This window comes from Myxine glutinosa, chromosome 1 (genome assembly GCF_964187855.1).
Source record: "Myxine glutinosa chromosome 1, kmMyxGlut1.1, whole genome shotgun sequence".
NCBI lineage: Eukaryota > Metazoa > Chordata > Myxini > Myxiniformes > Myxinidae > Myxine > Myxine glutinosa.
Genome location: NC_136261.1, coordinates 199625626 through 199647825, shown reverse-complemented (window position 1 = coordinate 199647825; position 22200 = coordinate 199625626). Strand labels below are relative to the sequence as shown.

Below are 22200 nucleotides of genomic sequence, written 5' to 3'. Positions count from 1 at the left end.
AATCAGGACCAGCTCTACAGATGCTGCTGATATGGACGCTTTTCCTTACATGGAAGGTTAAAGATGATCGTTATGTGACTGTCGTGCTTCGACCCAGACCATACACCATATTGTACGTCCCTGGCAGGACGTTCACACGTAACATACAACGTATCCATTCAGCATCTCCTGCTGCAATGCAATGATTATCTCATGGACTTGTAATCGTCTTCACTGGGCATGATTTCAAAACTTAACAGTTTAGGTTTAAACTTTAATTAGTATGTCCGCCCTGTCGGGTTTTGCAATTTTGTGTGTGTCTGTGTCTGTGTCCAGGGCATAACCTTTTTACCATTTGAGCTTTTGTCAACCACTTTTGAGACTATTCGTGATGTGGAGAGCACTATTTAATAATTGGGTGAAAATATTAAAGGGCAAAGTGACCGTGAGCATAAATAAATAGGCCTTATCAGCCCGTCCGCAGCATGAGACGGCCGGGTTTTTTAAAAATCACTTCCATGTCTCTATTTATTTACAATTTGATCTTCAGTTTGTCTGTCAAGGCCTTGAGCTTTTGTCATAAAAGTTTCATCAAACCTTTACGATGAGAATAGGGAGAGCACTGGTTAATAAATTTTACTTTTTTATCTGTTGTTTTTATCAAGTTTAGTTTGAGTACATAGCAGATGCGGTCAGGCATTGCATTTTAAAATGTTTTCCACTTTTGAACTTGTATTTGATAACTCTTTTCACATTATAACAGGTATTTTCGAATATGCAATGTCTTTTAAATGCAAGCAAGTGAAAACATATTCTAATGTACAGTGCATTCAGAAAGTATTCAGACCCCTTCACTTTTTTCACATTTTGTAATGTTGCAGCATTATGCTGAAATCGTTTAAATTCATTTTTTCCCTCATCAATCTACACTCAATACCCCATAATGGCAGAGAAAACAGGATTTTAGAAAGTTTTGCAAATTTATTAAAAAGAAAAAACTGAAATATCACATTGACATAAGTATTCAGACCCTTTGCTATGACACTTGAAATTTAGCTCAGGTGCCTCCCATTTCTCTTGATCATCTTTGAGATGTTTCTACACCTTGATTGGAGTCCACCTGTGGTAAATTCAATTGATTGGACATGATTTGGAAAGGCACACACCTGTCTATAGAAGGTCTCACAGCTGATAGTGCATATCAGAGCAAAAACCAAGCCATGAGGTCGAAGGAACTGCCTGCCGAGCTCGGAGACAGGATTGTGTCGAGGCACAGATCTGGGGAAGCCTACCAAAAAATTCTGCTGCATTAAAGTTTCCCAAGAGCACAGTGGCCTCCATCATTCTTAAATGGAAGAAGTTTGGAACAACCAGGACTTTTCCTAGAGCTGGCCGCCCGGCCAAACTGAGCAATCGGGGGAGAAGGGCCTTGGTAAGAGAGGTGACCAAGAACCCGATGGTCACTCTGGCTGAGCTCCAAAGATCCTGTGTGGAGATGGGAGAAACTTCCAGAAGGACAACCATCACTGCAACACTCCACCGATCTGGGCTTTATGGCAGAGTGGCCAGAAGGAAGCCTCTCCTCAGTGAAAGACACATGAAAGCCCACTTGGAGTTTGCAAAAACGCACCTAAAGGACTCTCAGACTGTGAGAAACAAGATTCTGTAGGCTTTCATGTGTAGTCTCCCCCGATTGCTCAGTTTGGCCAGGCGGCCAGCATTTTGCAACATAACAAAATGTGAAAAAAGTGAAGGGGTCTGAATACTTTCTGAATGCACTGTATATGTGAAATGCCACCTTGCATAGTTTATTTTTAGTAAAGTGTATTACAGGTAAATAAAAAGAGCTTTGCTAAGTCTGCAATTAATTAACTGTTCCATTTTTTCCCATTACAGGGAAATGCAGGAAATCATTCTCCTCCACCACCATACACCCCCATGAGACGGGTAAGGCCAAATTCCTTAGAAACCGTGACATGTGGAATTTTTGGAATTCTTTCATTGTTTACAAAGTTTCATTGTATTGCAAGTGAATGAAAGGAGCTTTGCTAAGTCAATTTTTCCCTTTGAAAAACAAAAAAAGGAATGAAATTATGTCATACTTCTGAAAATGCAGTTTTGTTCGCTTTTATTTTTTTACATAGATCTGCAGTTTGAATGTTTCACAGAAAATATTTTTGTTAGGCCTGCCTTGTGAGAAAATGTTCCTTTGGAGTATTTAGAGTGAAAAAATATTTTCACGTTCCCTTACCTGATGCATGATGTCACTTATATTTCATAATGGATATATAATAATGTATATAAGTGATGTGCTGGCACTGCAAATGTTCTACGTCATCCACTTCTCTGTTAAAACAACATTTATGGCAAACAGTGTGACGTATGCATAAGAAACTTTTTCCTGCAGATTATTGATATTCACTAGGCTGGGCCAAATCAGGGGTGATTTTCCATTTTTCATACTACAAGGTTGTAATTTACCTAAAAGTTGTGGCTGGGTAACAGAAACAAAACCATGAAATGTTTTTTCAAAAATATTGACGTCTTACGGTAAAACAGCCCTTTACCATAGCAACCGTTACAGACGACTCAAAAAATCCTTAAAATCGATGATTTCTCAGGCTGTGTGTGACCCCCAGAGTTGATTCTGGTACCAAAAGATTCAGAATTGAAAGCCAAGGATGATTGGATAGCTTAACAATGTCTGTGACACAATTCAATACAACTTTTATCCCAAAAACTCATTTTTATCTCAAATTTAAGGCATTTGTTTGAAAAAAAAAAGAAAATTTTGCTTTTTAATCATAGGATAATCATTAATCAGAGCTATAGTCAAATTAAATGTACTTTAAATTAACTTTTGTCATTGATTAAGCTTTTTTGTCTCAAATTTAAGGTCTGACATTGAACATTGATAACAAAATAAAAAACCTAGTCCCAATTGTAATCAATGGAGGCCAATGACTTCTTAGTCACAACCTGTGGATGTTGCCAGTCCATGCAGCTTCTCCCTGACGCCCTTCACAACCCTGTATAGAGCCTGGAGCTGCGCCTCAGATTCGGGGGCCTTGTTAGTGTTCAAATCTGTGGCGAGTCCAAGTGTCCGCTCTGCTGCGTCATTGACAACTGGGAGTTTGGCCACAACTTCCTTGCCATGACGATAGCTGTCTGCGGTGGGCCACTGTGCAACGGGGAGCTTGACAAAACTGGAGTCAATACCCAAGAGTTCAAACATGCTCCAAGAGTCGTAACCAACAAAGTCTTTGAGGGCTTTACTCCCCAATTGCTGTGAGGCTGGCATCTCCTGTATCATGTTATGTGCAGTCCCATGGTACCTGAGCATAGCCCTTCTCATAGTCTGCTTGTCAGATGACGTTCTGTCCGACAAGAGTGCCAAAGAGACCAATCTCTCTGAGAGGTACCACAAATGGTTTTGTAGCTTCTCTCGGGCCACAGTCACAGAGGACAGAAATTTGGCAGGCCACTTTGTTGGATTCTTTGCGATACTGGCCTCAGCCTTGAGGAGGTTCTTCATCAGGTTCAGGTCGTTAGATGGTGCATCTGCAGCACTGGTACATGTCAACCACGCTTTAGTGTAGAAGACTGACATGAATGCAGCGAGACTGGTTATGTCTTCCAGCTCTTCGGGTGTGTAGATATCTCCCAGCTGCCGACGGAAGAGTGCCACCTTTATAGTGTATAAAGTCTTGCTCATCCAACGGGCGTGGTGGAATGCCCCAGGAGCTTTGATAGTGATGGTCCTCATACCATCAGGGACAGTCCCTCCAAGAAACAGCAGTGTGAGGTGTGCCAGCTCCAGGTAGTCGTGTCGAAGAGTCTCCTTTGTGCTATTGTCCATCCACGTCTGAAGGAAGGTGATGGTGGCATGTACATGGCCAGCCAGCTCTCTCTGTTGAGCAGACACCTCGACCAATGTGTAGTTGCCCCGGTCCAATTCACTCCAAGTGTTGAGCAGTCGCTTGAACAGCTGTTCATTAGGTCCTGTGGTGGGGCCATACACTATTGAGCAAGACGCCCCTCCAACCAATTCGTGGATGTGGTGCCGACACGCCAGTTGCAGAAGACTCCTGCCAAACTCAGTCTCCAGTCTTACTACGACTCCACTCTTGACCCCAGAGTTCACTGCCGTTGTATCGAAGACAAGAGCGCCTATCCTTGATGTGTGCAAGAGCGCCTTGAACGCCCTGATGAATGGTTACAGTAACAACCGAAAGCAGGCATTAAAATTAATGATTGTAAGCTGCTTTTGTTAACTTTTTTTTATTGAAATGAAGATGGCCAAATTTAAACAACGTTATAACAGTTATAAAAACTGGACAATACAAGGTTGTAAAAGACAATTTAAAGTAAATTTAATCTGATTAATGGTTATCCTATGATTAAAAAGCAAAATTTTCAATTTTTTTCCATAAATATGCTTGAAATTTCAGACAAAAATCAGTTTTTTGGATAAAAGTGGTATTGAATTGTGTCACAGACATTGTTAAGCTATCCAATCATCCTTGGCTTTCAATTCTGCATCTTTTGGTACCAGAATAAACTCTGGGGGTCAAACACAGCTTGAGAAATCGTCAATTTAGGCATTTTTTGAGTCGTCTGTAACTGTTGCTATGGTAACGGGCTGTCTGACCGTAAAACGTCAATATTTTTGAAATTTTTTTTCATGATTTTGTTCCTGATACTCACTCACAACTTTTAGGTAAATTACATTGAATTAGGAAAATCACCTCCGATTTGGCCCAGCCTAATATTCACGCACCAATACAAACCTGTTTTATTTATTATTTGCTGCCATGAACACAAACCATCCCACTATAGATATTCATATATCAAGAACATTTAAAGTTTTTGCCTTTTGACACAAAATTAACGAATTCAATTCTATTTTCACACCTTTTGATGATCTGGAAGAATTTTTGTGATCCCAAACACCTGATGAAATGATTGTTGGTGATTTGAAATACCATACTAAGAAAGTATAGTTTACTTACTAATTACAGGAGTCTCGAAGCAGCCATGGCCAATTGCACGTAATCACTTATTGAACACTTATTGATTAAATTAACAAATAAAAGGCCTTTTTTGCAGGGTCTAAGGCTCGTTCATAGTGGAGCTGCTACACACACACACACACACACACACACACACACACACACACACACACACACACACAAACACACACACACACAAACACACACACACACAAACACACACACACACACACACACACAGACAAATGCACGAGACGCAATACAGGACTGTTAGATGAGAAAAACACAGCGACTGGGTTTGGGGGAAGTGCCTTCACTTCCTGGGGCACTCTGGGTACCAGCGACCTCATAACAATGGCGCCGCCATTCTCACTGCACTCAGTGGGGCATTTACTAATGAGGAATTATCTCCTCCCCATGGATGCCTTTCAGGATAGGATACCATATATTACTTACAGTGCTTTTGCTTTTGAATCTACACTTTCTTCCTTGCCATCTAATAGTCCCTTCTGTCTGAACTACTTGTTATCTGTAAGTGAAGATGCGTTCCAGTCAATCATTCGTAATTCAAAGAAACACCTTCTTTACTGGGTCCAGATCTGTCATCTTGAATGATTCCCTTACACTTAGTTCTGTTTCCACTTGGAACATAAATGGAGACCACTCTTCTGAAGGTTACAAATTATATTTTGTAGGGTACTCTGTGGACCAAGGATCAGTAACACTTATTATTTTTGATGTACATTTTGCTTTTGATACAGTTGACCATAATATTTTACTTGACCTTGTTCAAACCAGTTTTAGTAACACTGAAGTCTTATCTTACAGATAGCATTGTTACGTAAAAGGGAGTAAGGGGATCCATTGTTCGACTGTGGTAAGTCTAACATGGTCAGTGTGTTTTGAGTAGGTTAGATAGCCATGTAACAGGGACTTGTCAGAGTAAGTCGTTTTGTTACACGTGATGCTGATGAGGCAGTGTATGTAATTTATAGACAGGATAGTCAGGGTAATATTGCATAAATGCATAAATACCTCTTGTTTGCGGACGTGGGCAGGTGAGGACTTTAGATCACAAAAAGGCACACGTGTCACATACTTCAAAAAGGCCATCACGATCTGTCTGGCCAGTGTTCTCCAGCCCTGGTGGCTTAATGCGCTGTAGGGCCCAGAAGCAGGGAAAGGCATTTATTTTTATTGGGGCCAGCTCATGGGCGGGATGGCCTGTTGAAGGACGACACCCAGAAGAATGAAGAGGTTAGAGAGAAAGGACTCCTGGCATGTAGGAGGACTGGAGGGTGAAGGAGGCACCAACCAGAGAGGGTCACAAGGACTGGTTCAGGTTGAGGGTGCATGTTCCGAGGGGTGATGATCGTTGCTGGCATTCCTCATGGCTGGCTTGTCTTATCTTTGATCTCACTTCGTCATTGGTTCACTTAGTCGCTAGCTCACTTTGTTGCTGGCTTACATAACGGGCTGCATTATTGGCCTCCACCCTGCACATCATGCTAAAGGAAAGTCCAAGGTTGCAATTTTAATGTTTGTACAAGTGGCATCTGTGGAGACTCGTGTGGGTTCGGTTTTATTCATTTATTCATCATTGTATATAAGATTGCATATTCCCTTCTCCCTCTTTGAGTTTGTTGATGTGCATGCTTTGTTCCGAAATGCTCGGCTCTTCCACCTATTCCCCCATATTTTTATTTTATAAATAAACCTTTAAAAGGGTAAGAAACATGTTTGATCCAACTGCTTCCTGTGCGTGTGCCGTCAAGTTCGGCTCATTTGGGTGACCTTGAGGAACAGTGAGGATTAATTAATACCAGAACACAGTAGGTTAGAAACCGGATCGGCCGTTTACTGGGACAAAGGATCCCGGCGCAGACCCCCGTGTTAATGGAGCATCTGACGTGATAGAATATATCAACTGTAAACATTGCTCGTTATTCATCAGACAGATTTCATCTGTCCACATTTCACAGGGATCTGTTCTCAGTGCACTGGCTTTTTCTTCTTTTTCATCCACTTGCTAGTTTGATGGAATTTTACTTTCAGCTTTAATTGCTATCCTGATAATACCCAGATCTGCATTTCCATTGAATCTGGTGATGGATTATCCACACTCTCAATTATTGTCTTTGTGCAAGTCAAACATGGATGCCCATTGCCCAATTATATTTTTCAAAATCAATGTTCCTTCGACTGATATGCTGATCCTTGGCTCCCCATACATTATTCAAAAGATTCAACCCCCGATAGTGATACTTGGGCAATACCACCTGATCTCTGCTTGTTTGTGTGAGTTCCAATGTAGGTGTCATGATGGACTCAACATTTCACTATACATATTCTGCATTTCTCTAAAATCTGCAAAACCACTTTTTTTCAGAATAATATCGCTTAAATCTGCTCTGCTTGTGCTTAAATCAGAGGATGACTTAAGGTTTGGTTCATGCTCTCGTAACATCACGTTTCGATTTCCGCAACTCACCTGCCTCTCCTCTCAAACTATTGCAGTTTACTAAGAATGTGACAGCCAAGCTCTTAGTAAATTATCACCTCCAATATTCAAGACATTACGCTGGTACCTCGCAAGCCAATTAATTGATTTTAACCCTTCGATGCATTTGTGGGTCTTTTTTGTCTGGCATGAATTTGTTTTGTAATAACTTTGTTATAAAAACGTTTTTACCCATGATCTTTCAGATTTCCTTCAAATAAAGACCAATGCATATATCTGTGTGTGTGTATTGGGTTTTTTTTGTTCAGGATGGGGAAGAGGGCGGATTAGTTTTTAAAATTAAACCCCGATAATGCAATCGTGGGTCTTTTATGGCCTCAGGCTATGTCTATAACTTTGTTATAAAAACGTTTTTACCCATCATCTTTCATATATGCTTTGAGTACAGGGTAATACATGTTCCTCTGTGTGTTTTGGGGGGTTGTCCAGGATGGGGAGGAATTAATTTTTTTAATTTCTACCCCATCACATTGCCTGGTATGATTGTTTCACTGCAACTTTGTTATAAAAACGATTTTACACATTATCTTTCATATACACTTTGAATGAAGGGTAATAAATATTCCTGTATGTGTGTTTTGAGGTTTTTTTTCAGGATCGGGGGAATTTATTTTTAAAATTTCCCAACCACAAATGCAGTTGTGGGTCTTTTTGGACCGGTTTAGCATGTCGGTTATTGTAAAAAAAAAACATAAAATGAAATTTTCCTTACTGTTGTATTCTCTTAGATGTATTATATTAATTATTATTATTATTATTATTTAATTATTGCATTCCCACCCCCACCCCCCTCACCCCTTTATAAAGTGGTGCTGCATGCATGTGTGTGGTGTGTTCCGGTGTACCTTCCACACCCTTTGACCCACAAGGCTCAAACTTGGCATGAAGACTGTTTGCTCCCCCAGAATAGTTTTGCACTATTACCTACCAACACTCATGAATGTGTGTGTGAGGGGGAGAGGGAGGGGGGTAAAAAAAAAAACCAGATGCATTCCAATGGCATGTACAAGTATTTCCAAAAAAACACAACACAATAGATCCATTCACTTGTAAATGAGTGTATTACTCATTGGTAACCCCTGTATAATAGATCCATTCACTGGTATATTAGTGTACGCCAAGTGAATGGATCTATTCTGCAGGGATTACCAATGAGTAAGACACTAATTTACAAGTTAATGGATCTATTCTACAGGGGTTACCAATGAGTAATACACTAATTTACAAGTGAATGGATCTATAGTGTTGTGTTCTTTTTGGAAATACTTGTACATGCCATTGGAATGCATCTGTTTTTTTATCCCCCCCCCCCCTCCCCGCTCTCACCCTCACACGCACATTCATGAGTGGGGGCAGGTAATAGTGAAAAACTATTCTGGGGGAGCAAACAATCTTCATGCCAAGTTTGAGCCTTGTGGGTCAAAGGGTGTGGATGGTACACCGGAATACACCACACACATGCATGCAGCACCACTTTATAAAGGGGTGAGGGGGGTGGGGGGTGGAAATGCAATAATTAAATAATAATAATAATAATTAATATAATACATCTAAAAGAATACAATAGTAAGGAAAATTTCATTTTATTTGTTTTTTTTTACAATAACCTAAATGCTAAACCATTCCAAAAAGACCCACATCTGCATTTGTGGGGGGGGAGGGAGGGTGGGGAATTTTAAAAATAAATTCCCCTGATCCTGAAGGAAAAAAACCCCCAAACCACACATACAGGAATATGTATTACCCTTCATTCAAAGCATATATGAAAGATAATGGGTAAAAACGTTTTTATAACAAAGTTATAAAGATACAAAAATCATGTTGGGTCCGGGTCCAAAAAGACCCACAAATGCGCTCTAGGGGTATAATTTAAAAAAATAATTCCCCCGATCCTGAAATGAAAAAACCCAAAACACACATACAGGAATATGTATTGCCCTTCATTCGAAGCATGGGGAAATGCCAGGCAATGGGATGGGGGAAAAAAAAAAAAAACAATTCCCCTGATCCTGAAAGAAAAATAAACAAGACAAGTACACATACATTCAAAGTACACCGCCCCATGCCAAATAATTAAATATGCTGCAGCGCGGCATTGCCGGGGTGCCTCCGGCGCCCGGCAATACCGCAGTGCAGCTCATTGAGGCTGCATTGGGAGGGAGAGGTGTACACTAATTGATTGATTAATTGTATAATTAAAATCAATAAAAGATTATCACAAAATATTTTCATAATCAATTGGCTAATCGCATAACTAAACCAGTAGTGCTTCATCCGAAGATGTATCTTTTAGAAATTTAATTAAATAAGTCATTTATAAAAAATTAAATAATTAATTGATTACTCAATAAATAATTAATCGATTAATCAATAAATACTTAATAGATGAAATGATTAATCAATAAATCAAAAATATCCTTGATAGCCACATCACTTGGTCACTCATGTCCAAATATTAGCTTCCCAGCTCAAAAGGTGCCTGAGATATTGGCCAAATGAGAAAGAAAATAAATAAATGATTAATAATGAAAATAAATAAATAATAATCATAAAAAAATTAAATTATTAATCAATTTGGTCAGAGAACACATAAACTACCACTATTTCATCAGAATCTGTAACTTAAAAAAAAAAATTTTTTTTGTCATTAATCGAATAATTAAATAATTAATCGATTAATTGATTAATTAATAAATCAAAAATATCCTTTGCAGCCAAATCACCTGGTCATTGGCATGTCCAAATATCAGCTTCCTAACTCAAAAGGTGCCTGAGTTAATAATGGTCAGAAGATAAATGAAATTTAATTAATTAAATAAGTACTTAATTAAACGCTAATAATTAAATAACTCCTCAATTAATTGATTATTCAAAAAACAAAAAATACCGTATTTGACAAAGGACTTGCTCACTACTGTGCCGAAATTTCAGCTTCCTAGCTCAAAGGATGGCTGAGATATCGTCCGGACAACCAAGAAAGAAAACAAACAAGTACACATACATTCAAAGTACACCGCCCCATGCCAAATAATTAAATATGCTGCAGCGCGGCATTGCCGGGGCGCCTCCGGCGCCCGGCAATACCGCAGTGCATCTCATTGAGGCTGCATTGGGAGGGAGAGGTGTACACTAATTGATTGATTAATTGTATAATTAAAATCAATAAAAGATTATCACAAAATATTTTCATAATCAATTGGCTAATAGCATACCTAAAGCACTAGTGCTTCATCCGAAGATGTATCTTTTAGAAATTTAATTAAATAAGTCATTTATAAAAAATTAAATAATTAATTGATTACTCAATAAATTATAATTAATCGATTAATCAATAAATAATTAATAGATGAAATGATTAATCAATAAATCAAAAATATCCTTGATAGCCGCATCACTTTGTCACTCATGTCCAAATATTAGCTTCCCAGCTCAAAAGGTGCCTGAGATATTGGCCAAATGAGAAAGAAAATAAATAAATGATTAATAATGAAAATAAATAAATAATAATCATAAAAAAATTAAATTATTAATCAATTTGGTCAGAGAACACATAAACTACCACTATTTCATCAGAATCTGTAACTTAAAAAAAAAAAATTTTTTTGTCATTAATCGAATAATTAAATAATTAATCGATTAATTGATTAATTAATAAATCAAAAATATCCTTTGCAGCCAAATCACCTGGTCATTGGCATGTCCAAATATCAGCTTCCTAACTCAAAAGGTGCCTGAGTTAATAATGGTCAGAAGAGAAATGAAATTTAATTAATTAAATAAGTACTTAATTAAACGCTAATAATTAAATAACTCCTCAATTAATTGATTATTCAAAAAACAAAAAATACCGTATTTGACAAAGGACTTGCTCACTACTGTGCCGAAATTTCAGCTTCCTAGCTCAAAGGATGGCTGAGATATCACCCGGACAACCAAGAAAACAAGAAAGAAAACAAACAAGAAACCAGAGTGAAAACTGAGTACTCTCTTTCAGCGTGCGTCACTGCCGAGCCCCATTTGGTGCCCAGCAATGACGATTTGCAATGCCTGGAGATGGCATAGGAAAGGAGCGGTGTACAACAAACAACCAGAGTGAAAACTGAGTACTCTCTTTCAGCGTGCGTCACTGCCGAGCCCCCTTTGGTGCCCGGCAATGACGATTTGCAATGCCTGGAGATGGCATAGGAAAGGAGCGGTGTACAAAACACACACACACACACACACAGGAGTATGTATTACCCTTTCTTTGAAGCATATATGAGAGATCTTGGGTAAAAACGTTTTTGTAACAAAGTTATAGAGGCATAGCCTGAGGCCATAAAAGAACCCCGGGGAGCGGGGGTTATCTTGCGGGGTGAGACATTCGAACCCCGATTGCATTATAGGGGTTATCTTGAGAAATTGCATCCTAGCGTTAAACTATTGCTGATAACTTTTAAACTGACATAAATTAGCTCCAACCTACATTTCTGACTTGATCACACTTTACTAGACAAGAAAACAAACACGACATAATAACAATAACACAGAAGCTTTGCGTGCTGTACTTCTCAAGGCGATTCACAGCAAAAGACTGGAAGAGGTGAGAGCTAGTGCATTTGTAGCATGTCTATGTAACAACGACACCGATTGGTTCATTATTCATGACGTCGTTGGTATTCTTAACTGAACTGCATTGCAGTGCTTCATTGGTTGACTCGGTCACTGCTATCCTTGGCTCTGATTGGCTGGAACGGAGTTGTCAGCGATGACGCACCATTTGCATCATTACCTTGGAAGGAGGGGGAGATGTGGTCCTTCCCAAATTTCGGATCCCTAGTCCCTTATTTACCAACCGATTGCTATGAAATCCGATAGAGCCCTTCTACTTGATTGCCCGCACAATCACTCAGGCTTAGATTTTTTGATTTCGAATCAGGGAGCTCCCAGGGGGGTCCAAAATCAGCATGGGTTTGAAGTACATCCTCAAGAGATGGACCGTCAGCCCACTCGGGGCTATTTATTCACATGTGTTCCTGATCTATTTAACTTGCTGCCTTTTAAAATGTATCCAGCATCATCAATTACGGTTTTACAGCATTGTCAATTACTCTTAAAATCACATTATTACAATTGCTTTTTCTTAATTCTCTCTACCCTTCTTTTTAATGTAATTTAAGGTTTTGTTTGAAGTGAAGAGCACTATTTAACAAAATCAAGTTAATTGACTGATTGATTAGAATGCACTACACTAGACTGCATAGGCTAAGAAATTCTTATTTTTGACCAAACCAATGCATGATTGCCAGGAACGGCTAGTGTTTGAAAATCTTACATGTGGCAAATCTTCTTGAAGCAAATCAATAACGACGTCACAATCAGTGTGATATTATAATATAGTGAAGGTACAGTCGTGGCCAAAAATATTGGCACCCTTGGACCTTTTTCAAATAACTCACAATTTTCTCGAAAAATAAGTTGAAATTGACAAAAATATTTGGTCTCCGCAATTTTTTATTTCACTGTTAATATTACAGAACCTTTGTTTTTTATTCAGAACTTAATATATCCTTTTAAATCAGAAAATAAAAAGAAATGGAAGTGACAAAATTATTGACACCCCAGACGTAATATTTTGTAGCACAGCCTTTGGACAACATAACTGCAGTCAAGCGCTTCCTATAGCCATGAATAAGCTTCCTACACGTCTCTACTGGCAGTTTGGCCCACTCTTCTTGCGCAAACTGCTCCAGTTCTCCCAGATTTGAAGGGTGTCTTCTCCCAACTGCTGTTTTCAGATCTCCCCACAGGTGTTCAATGGGATTTAGATCTGGACTCATTGCTGGCCACTTCAGAACAGTCCAGCGTTTTGTCTTGAACCATTCTTGGGTGCTTTTTGAAGTGTGTTTGGAGTCATTGTCCTGCTGCAAGACCCATGACCTTCGACGGAGACCCAGCTTTCTGACACTAGGTGGAACATTGCATTTGAAAATGCCTTTATAATCTCCTGATTTCATGATGCAATGCACACATTCAAGGCACCCAGTGCCAGAGGCAGCACAGCAACCCCAAAACATCACTGAACCTCCTCCATGTTTGACTGTAGGGAAGGTGTTCTTTTCTTTGAAGGCTTCATTTTGTTTTCTGTAAACATAGAGATGATGCGCACTCCCAAAAAGCTCTAATTTGGTCTCATATGTCCACAGGACATTCTCCCAGAAGGATTTTGGCTTTTTCAGGTGTGTTTTGGAAAACTCCAGTCGGGCTTTCTTTTGTCTCTCTCTCAGCAGTAGGGTCCTCCTGAGTCTCCTACCATAGAACCCCCTTTCATTGAGTTGGCGACGGATGTTGCGAGTTGAAACTGTCGTACCTTGTGTCTGAAGGTCAGCTTGAATCTGTTTGGCAGTTGATTGAGGTGCTTTCTCCACCACTCGAACAATCCTTAGCTGCAATCTTCGATCGAGTTTTCTCTTGCGGCCACATCCAGGAAGGTTGGCTACAGTGCCATGGACCCTAAACTTCCTGACAACATTGCATACGGTGGACACAAAAACATCAAGGTCTCTGGAGATGGACTTGTAGTCTTGAGATTGTCCATGCTTGGCTACAATGTTGTGTCTGACCTCCTCAGACAATTCTCTGGTTTTCTTTCTTTTCTCCATGCTCATTGCGGTACACACAGTGACACAAAACAGCCGAATGACTCCTTTCTCCATTCAAACTGGTTGAATGAGTGATTTTTATATTGCAGGCACCTTCAACTCACCACAGGTGAGTTCATTTCCCGAGTAAAGGAGAATCACCTGCTTGAAATCTAATTATTTCTAACAACTTCTAAAAGGTGCTATAATATTGTCCAGGCCATTTTAGGATTTCTGTGTGGAATAAGCTAAGATTTAGTGATTTTTTCAGCTTTTTTTGTTTTGTTCCACTGCAAAACAAAGAGATACATATGTGGATACCAAAAGACTTTTTCATTTCAACAATTTTCTGGAAGAAATGATGAATTATCTGAAATAAATGCAAGGGTGCCAATATTTTTGGCCACGACTATATGTAAGGTCGCAAGCATACAATTGTACCTGGTAATATTACAAGTATGACTAAAGGTGATGGCCACTGTGACTAGGCTAAGATGATGGTAGGATCGACCTTCTGAGTGAATATGACCATTGGCTGTGGATGACTGGGATAGTGAATGAGTAAATATGACGGGGGTATGGAGCGAGTAGGAGAGAGAGAAAGGGGGCAACAAAAGAGTGGTGGCCGGAGGACAAAGGGAGAGAGAGAGAGAGAGAGACGGAGACAGAGAGACAGAGAGACAGAGAGACAGAGAGACAGAGAGACAGAGAGACAGAGAGACAGAGAGACAGAGAGAGAGAGAGAGAGAGAGAGAGAGAGAGAGAGAGAGAGAGAGAGAAAGAGAGAAAGAGAGAAAGAGAAAGAAAGAGAAAGAGAGAAAGTGAATGAATGAATATTTTGTTCGTACTACAAACCAATCCATTCTGGGGTGTTCCTGCTTGATAGAGGTCAAATCGAGAACTGTATGGAATGTTCCCACGTCAAAGATGCTGAAAAGGGTACATGATGCGTGATCCATCATTGCTACACGATTCAGGTTCAAACCAATCCAAAATGGCAGGCAACGCAAGCCGAGTTGTACTTCATGCCATAATCTGTGATAAGGTTTGCAATGTGTTCTCCAGTGTGCTTCATATTTGAGCTGTGAACCACAGTGACCTTTGATGGAGTGGACTAGCAATTCACATGGCTAAGCGAACATGAGATTATGAAATTAGACCACGATACATGCTCACATTTTATCCACATCTTTTTATCCACATGGGCAATGTTGAACAGGTACTTGTCTTGTAAATAATTTCAAGTGTTTGTGTGTTTGTTTGTTACTATTTCAAGGCCGAACCATAGCAACTAGAGTCCCCAGATTTTGGGTGTATGTACTTCAGAATCTGGGCAAGATTTAAAACTACTGCACTTTGGCCTTGAGGGCCATTTTGAGACCACCAAAGGCCGCTATGAAGTGTATGTTGGGATGTTCGGTCAGGCAGTGCTGCTATCAGCCTGCAGACAAAAGGTAACCACCATGAAGGCAATAACTCTTTAGCTTTTCAATGTCCAACACGTCCCGAAACTACCGCCGGGAAAAGTTCACCAGCATGAGGGCAATAACTCCGGAAAAGTTTTCAATGCACAACATGTGCTGGAACCCCTATGTATTTTTTTTTTCTCGTGCAGCGCTGGGCACCGACTAGTTACTTAATAATTGTAAATCAGAAACTTTCTTTCCAATCTATGTCTTCATCTCAGCATTCCAAAGGAAATTATTTTTATTCATTATGTAAATCATTATCTTACTATAATTCACCATATGTCCGTCCGTCCGTTCGAAGGTACCGCAACGATATTCTGGGTGGGTATTCCTGGGACCCCTGGGAGTTAAATAGGCTATATTGTTTTTCCAATTTTTCCAAGTTTTCCAATTTCCCAATTTTCCAGTTTTTCCAAATACGATGGAATAATATTTACCGATATGAACAGTGATGCGGCTTTTGTTGAAATTCTACAAATACTGTTTATTCTACGTACCAGGAGAGAGGAGATCGACTCCTGATGAACTCTTCCTATATAAACGTGCGTCTCCGAAGTAACATGGCAACGTGTGCAAAGCGACTGAGAAACAGGTGTAGCGGCCGCTTCCATTTTGCAGAATTCAATCTTTTTTCAAAATGGGCGCCATGTACTGTTTATATTTTGATGATTTGCGTGTGATATGATTCAACGGATGTTTATATGAATAGTTTATAAAATAAAAAAAGCCTTCAATTTCTGATATTTTGCCTTTTCATTTGGGCCTCCCAATTTAAGCCCCGCCCATAGGGCGGGTACCGGTGCTGGTGTAATAATACATTATCTATAAGTGCTTTGTTTTTATTTTAAACATTACTTTCTGCTGGGTATTAATTATTTTTATTGTTTTTGTGCCAGCAAGGAAAATTACAAAGAGGCTGTTAAGCAGGATATTGGCTCCATCGTATATTTCAATATGCCATCCCGTAGATGGACGTTAAACTGGGCATTCCATCTGCTGACATTAGTTGGTGGATGTTAAAGATCCCACCATGTCCTTCGTGAGGAGTAGGCGAGCTATTGCCTGCACCTTGAACAAATTCCAAATTCTGGCCCTGGTCGACTAATGGGAAGGCAAGGCCACATCACCCAACATTTCATATATGGAGAAACGGTTTCGGTAGTACCAACCCTTTGTGAAGAGTATGGCAGATATCATTGAGCATCATATTATCCAGTATGATGACAATGGGGACATTCCACATGCCTACTATCACTGCAGCAAAATAAAAGTTGTCACAGCCCTCTGTTTTGTATGGGCTTCACTGTGAGTGACCATATTTTGTACGAGTAATGTGTTCTTATCAGATTATGGAATTAAATTCGACCATTTGCAAAGGATATTTTATTATATAAATCAATGCTTTGTAACATATGCATTTCCTTTGCATATTATTGGTTGAGATACAGAATGCACACAACTACAGCAAATGCATTAAACCTGGTCCTTTTTTGTTTCCCCATAATACCTAATCAGGCAACCACTCCAGGCTCAGTGTCTACTTTACCACCCGTAACGAATCCCTGGGTTCAGCGTCGGACACCACACCGTCAACACAGCGGCAATCTTGGTGTAGCTTCCTTGCCAGGTGGTTTGTCCCAATTTTCCAAGTTCTCTCCAGATTCTTGGGCATCTGGGACAGGCATGCGTTACACCCGGGATCCAACAGTGCCTTTGGAATTAGACTCTCCAGATTCACCTGATGGAGACGACTATGTACTGCCCATCTCAGGCAAAGGTGAGTCAGGAGTGAAAAATAAGATGGTGGCATGTGTCTGTCCTTTCCCCACTAACATGGTGTGCTTATATAATTAATTCCCTTACTCCACAACTCATTTTTCTGTATGAAGTTTTTATCTTATTTTTGCTTGCTATTTTTTGCCCCAGAACATTTTAAAGGTTAAACGGCCAAGTAGGTGTTGCTCTTCTATCAATGAACTGAGTACATAAATGATGAGGTGTATAAATAGTTGTTTGAAGAATTATTCGATATATCCAGAACAGTGCTATTATTGTGGCTCATTTTGCCATTGTTCTTTTTGTTTGTTTGTTTTTCTCTGCTAAATAAAGTTCTACAAATTTGTGCAAAAATATGAATTGTTGAATAACCGGGTATTTTTACATACCCATTGCCTCGTTCTGCAGTAGGAGATGCCAGCAAGCTGATCAACAGCAACCTCGGGCCACCACGCCCATCACATCTCACTTTGGAGGGTCCAGAATATGAGAGCCTTATGGCCGCAAGCACACCATCACCAAGCCCTGAATGGAAATATAATAACACAGCATTGCCTGCTGAAGATGGTTCATCTTTTTACAAGCAAGATGAGAACAGTTACAAATGGAAAACATCAGGTGTACTCACAGCAGCTCCAGTGTCTGAAACGAGCCAAGAGCGTGTGGAAGGGCCTGCAGAAGGTCATTATCTGGTGCCACGTGCACCGAGGACGAAAGAGGTTTACCAAGTGCAAGATTTTGGAGAATCCAGTAAGATGGAAGAGGGTGGGGAAGATGAAGAAGAGGTGAATGGAAAGGTTTATGACGAAGAGGAAGATGAAGGAGTTTACTTGACTCCTCAAAGGCCTACATCTTTGGAGTCTGGCTCAGAGGAAGCCAGAGAGCAACAGTACATGGAGATGGAAGTTGCTGGAAAGGTTGGTCGACGGGCATGGCCGTTGGAGGCCACAACGCCAACAGCAGATGAAAATGGGAATCGCTTTGAAGCACCATCTAGTGAGGCGGCCTTAGATAAAGAATTAAATGAGAAGGTGACAGGATTGGAAGCCCCTTTGCAGGCAGGTTTACCAAACCATCAGATGCAACTCAAAGGCCAAGGAATCTTTCCTGGTAGAGAAAAAGTCATACGTCTGACAAGCTTGGTATAGCCATTGGCATCGTTCAAGAACCGAGAGCGTCTGTCGAGCTTCAAACTGGAGTAGCGTTAGGTTGGGCTCCCTCTTATGGTTCTTGAATGCACTTTTTTTTCTAGCACCTTAGCTCGCATGTGTCATTGAGGCATGCTTGTGAATTATGGATAGAAAGTTACTCTTCCAGTAAGTTGATGCATTTGTGTAGACCTTGCAAGTATTAATACTATTTGACCACACTAGGTAAACAAGGGAATGTAAATAGCTCGGTATGATATTGTAATGCATAATTTCAGTAGCATAGGCCTACAAAACTTTTATTGAATCTCCTTGGACGCATCTGAATTTTACTGCCATTGTAACAAGTCCTTTTTACTAGTTAGCTTTTCAGGTTGTAAATACATTTTCCATTATCAAGAAAGAATGTTATTTATATTTTTAGAGTCACTGGGATGTAACAGCTGTACACGTTTTATTCCTGTGGTTAAACAAGAAGTGAATAACTTAGTTTTCAACTTTTCATTGTACATAGCCAACAAAATGTTTGAGTCACACTTAGATATTTGACGCATTGACTCGTTCTTAGTTTTGCTGTGATTGTCCATTTTAATAAAGTTCTTTTTGTCACGCTGATTTGCATAAGGTCGTTTTTGTTTTGTTTCACCTTTCATCCTTTCTTTTCATTGTGCCTTGGACTTCCTAAATCAGACAGAAACAATTGTATGGAGACGTCGCACACAATTGCCCTGACAACGGAGAACATCGTGAGATGGATGCTTCTTTGCCTAACAAAGGGCTTTTTCTTCCAGGGACATCTTCCAGCCTCCATCTCCCAAGTATCCAGACAAAAATTTGACGATTTGACTCCTGTATTCCACTGATCCAAAGCATCCAAGGCGAATGCAGGATCTTGATGAAACAATCATGAATAATGAGCAATTATGTAATGAATATTGAAAACGTGAAGTATCTGAAGAACACTCTGAGCTAGGATTAAATAATGTAATTAAACATTGAAGACTTCAGCAATATGATTGAAGGACTCGATGTACAAGATCCAAAATATTTACTCAAGTACAGGAGTATTTTGACACTGAAGCTCACGTGCTCAACTTCGGTGGGTTAAGACTCATACATTTCAATATCATTTTTGTGAAATTTCAATACTTTGATTACTAAATATCCTACTTCTTCCTTATTAGCAGAGCATATGATATATATTTATGTTTTTTGGCCATATTTTACAAACCCAAAATTCCTCCTATTTGCAAAAGCTACCATCAGGTATTTAGCATTCACAAAAATAAGGTAACTAAGTGAAATGGATGAAATCCTGCACTGAATGGCCAAAGCAATCCAATTCACACCACCAAAAACAAAATGAATGTTGTGAATTATCCCAGCCATGTTTCAAGCTCTACCATTAACAATGAATCCATTAATGGATGACAGGATGCCAGAGCACCAACTCTGGGGTACAGTACGCTTTGTAAAGCTAGGTATGGTAGGAAATTAGCCAGGGTGCTAATGACAATTACCAACTTTTTGTGGAAGACACTGTGAAGGTCTTTAATTTATCGACTGCCGACTACGACTACGAGTACCAGATTCTGCCACTACATGTATTCTCTTACAAAGGATTATGCCATTGCATTGCAAATAAAATAATGCTGGTGTGTCAGATAACACAACAAACTCAGCTTGCAGTTCGGTGAACATAAATCTATGTAATAATCATGATCAAATTTGTGTTGTACCATTATATCTTTGGCTTAGCGTGTTGGCTTAGCGGTTAGGGTGCCGGCTTGAGATCCGAGGATCCTGGGTTCGAATCCCGGTCGATCACTGAATTAAAGCCAGGGGGGTTGACTCAGCCTGTCATCCTTCCGAGGTCGGCAAATTGAGTACCAGCTCACTGGTAATTCCCTGTGTGTCGCAAGAGACGACTAACAGGCTTGGCGGCAGGAAGGGCATCCGGCCATAAAACATTGCCTCAAAAAGGGGGCCACGGTGCCCGAAAAAGGCCAACCCCTGCTCTGCAGGGAAAAAATGGCCTCTAAAGGTGGTTCTTCTTCTTTCTTCTTCATTATATCAGCTATTGAAAATCACTAAAATGTGCAAATATGATATCGGCATAAAGCTCACTTCAGCTCAACTAAGATTAAAGAAGAGATCGTTAAAAGGCAAAAATAAATTATTATAACAAACGAGAAAGCAACTGGAAATGCAAAGCCTGCCCGTGAACGCTTTATATTTAATTGGACTTGTTTTTCCATGTGTTAAACAGCCAAAAATACCAAAAAATTTGACAATTTTAGGGGACCTTGACCATTTGACCTCAAAAGCAATAGGCTTCAGTGACCCAATATGCAAACCCTGTTCAAATTTCAAGTCAATTAGATGGAAATTGATGATTTTGTGACCTTCACCTTTTGACCTTCTTTACAGAACACAGGTTACACTCGACGACTTGGGTCATTGACATTGATATTTTATGGAACATTGACGTTTCACCTTTTGGTTTAAAAAAAATCAGCTTCTAGCTTTTGAATGATTAACCAATTCAGTGACCCAATATGCAAATTCTTAAACTTTCAGGTCAGTCGGATGAAAATTGACGATTTCATGTGACGTTGACCTTTGACTAAATGATTAATTTGTCTTCTCCATATTCTCATAATAAAGCGCTGTTGAAAGTTTGATGACCAAAGCGCAATTCGTTAAAAACAAGTTACGGCCTGAAGAAACAAACAGACAGACAGACAGACACACACAGAAGTGATTGCAAAACCCCATCTCCCGCTGTGCTGGGGACAGGCTGATAAGTTTGTTCTACATGATCCAGGGCATTTGACTACCGATAAGAGTCGGCAGTCAACGTGTTAAGGTGAGGCACACTGATAACCAATGCTGATACTGTTCCCAAGTTCAATACCCCATTTGTCGGTACAGCATCCTTTTTGCACAACGCCATGCCTGGAAAACACGAATCCAACTGTTTATAATTGGGTCGAGAATCAAACCCAGACAAGGAGAAGTCAAATCAAGACAAGTATATCCTCTGCACAATGCTGTCAAACAGATGTCGATGCCACCAAAAATAAAACTACTCTGAGCTAGGCCTGGGCGATAATGGAAAAACCTACATCATCATAATGGACCTCATTATCACGATTATCGCGATATCATGATAATATAAACAAGAAGACAAACACACAAAATCATTTTTTCAGAATCATTTCAGATCAAAAATCATTCAAAAATTTCAGAATCATTGGAATCTCCTGCGATGAAATTAACTCCGAGGGCCTTTCACTCACTCACCGCAGGCAGGTTGGTGGTCTTTCTGTCTTCTACCGACTCCTCTCCGGCCTTGCTCCCCCAGCTCTCTCTGTGCTCTGTCCCCCCAATATTCCTCCAGGTCGCACAAGATCTGCCTGCAACCCTCTTATGGTTAAACTGCCAAAATCTAGGCTCTCTGCTCCCCTTCACTCTTTCATTCCCCTTTTCTCCCGCCTCTTGAACAAACTCCCCCACTCCTTTCAATCCCACTCCGCCCTCCAGGTCTTTAAAACAGCTGTCCACCACCATCTCTTATCTTCCCCCATCCAAAACCTTGATCTCTTCTACCCCCGCTAATTCACCCCAGATACACTTTTTTTTTCTTTTTTTTTTGAAATTCCAACTTCTTTC

At 39.9% G+C, this 22200-nt stretch overlaps 1 protein-coding gene across 2 annotated transcripts in view; it reads left to right on the top strand.

Moving 5' to 3' along the window:
- The window catches only part of LOC137417601 (receptor tyrosine-protein kinase erbB-4-like), a 249597-nt gene extending 230457 nt beyond the window's left edge, over positions 1 to 19140 (top strand). Inside the window, exons 26-28 of one of the 2 annotated variants that reach the window (XM_078782410.1) lie at positions 1876 to 1926; positions 17117 to 17378; positions 17789 to 19140. In XM_078782410.1, the coding sequence (XP_078638536.1) occupies positions 1876 to 1926; positions 17117 to 17378; positions 17789 to 18525 (1050 nt within the window). In that variant the 3' untranslated portion in view covers positions 18526 to 19140. Of the gene's footprint in view, positions 1 to 1875; positions 1927 to 17116; positions 17379 to 17785 lie in introns of both variants that reach the window. The other variant, XM_068103503.2, reaches the window with a different exon arrangement.
- Positions 19141 to 22200: the final 3060 nt, after the last annotated feature.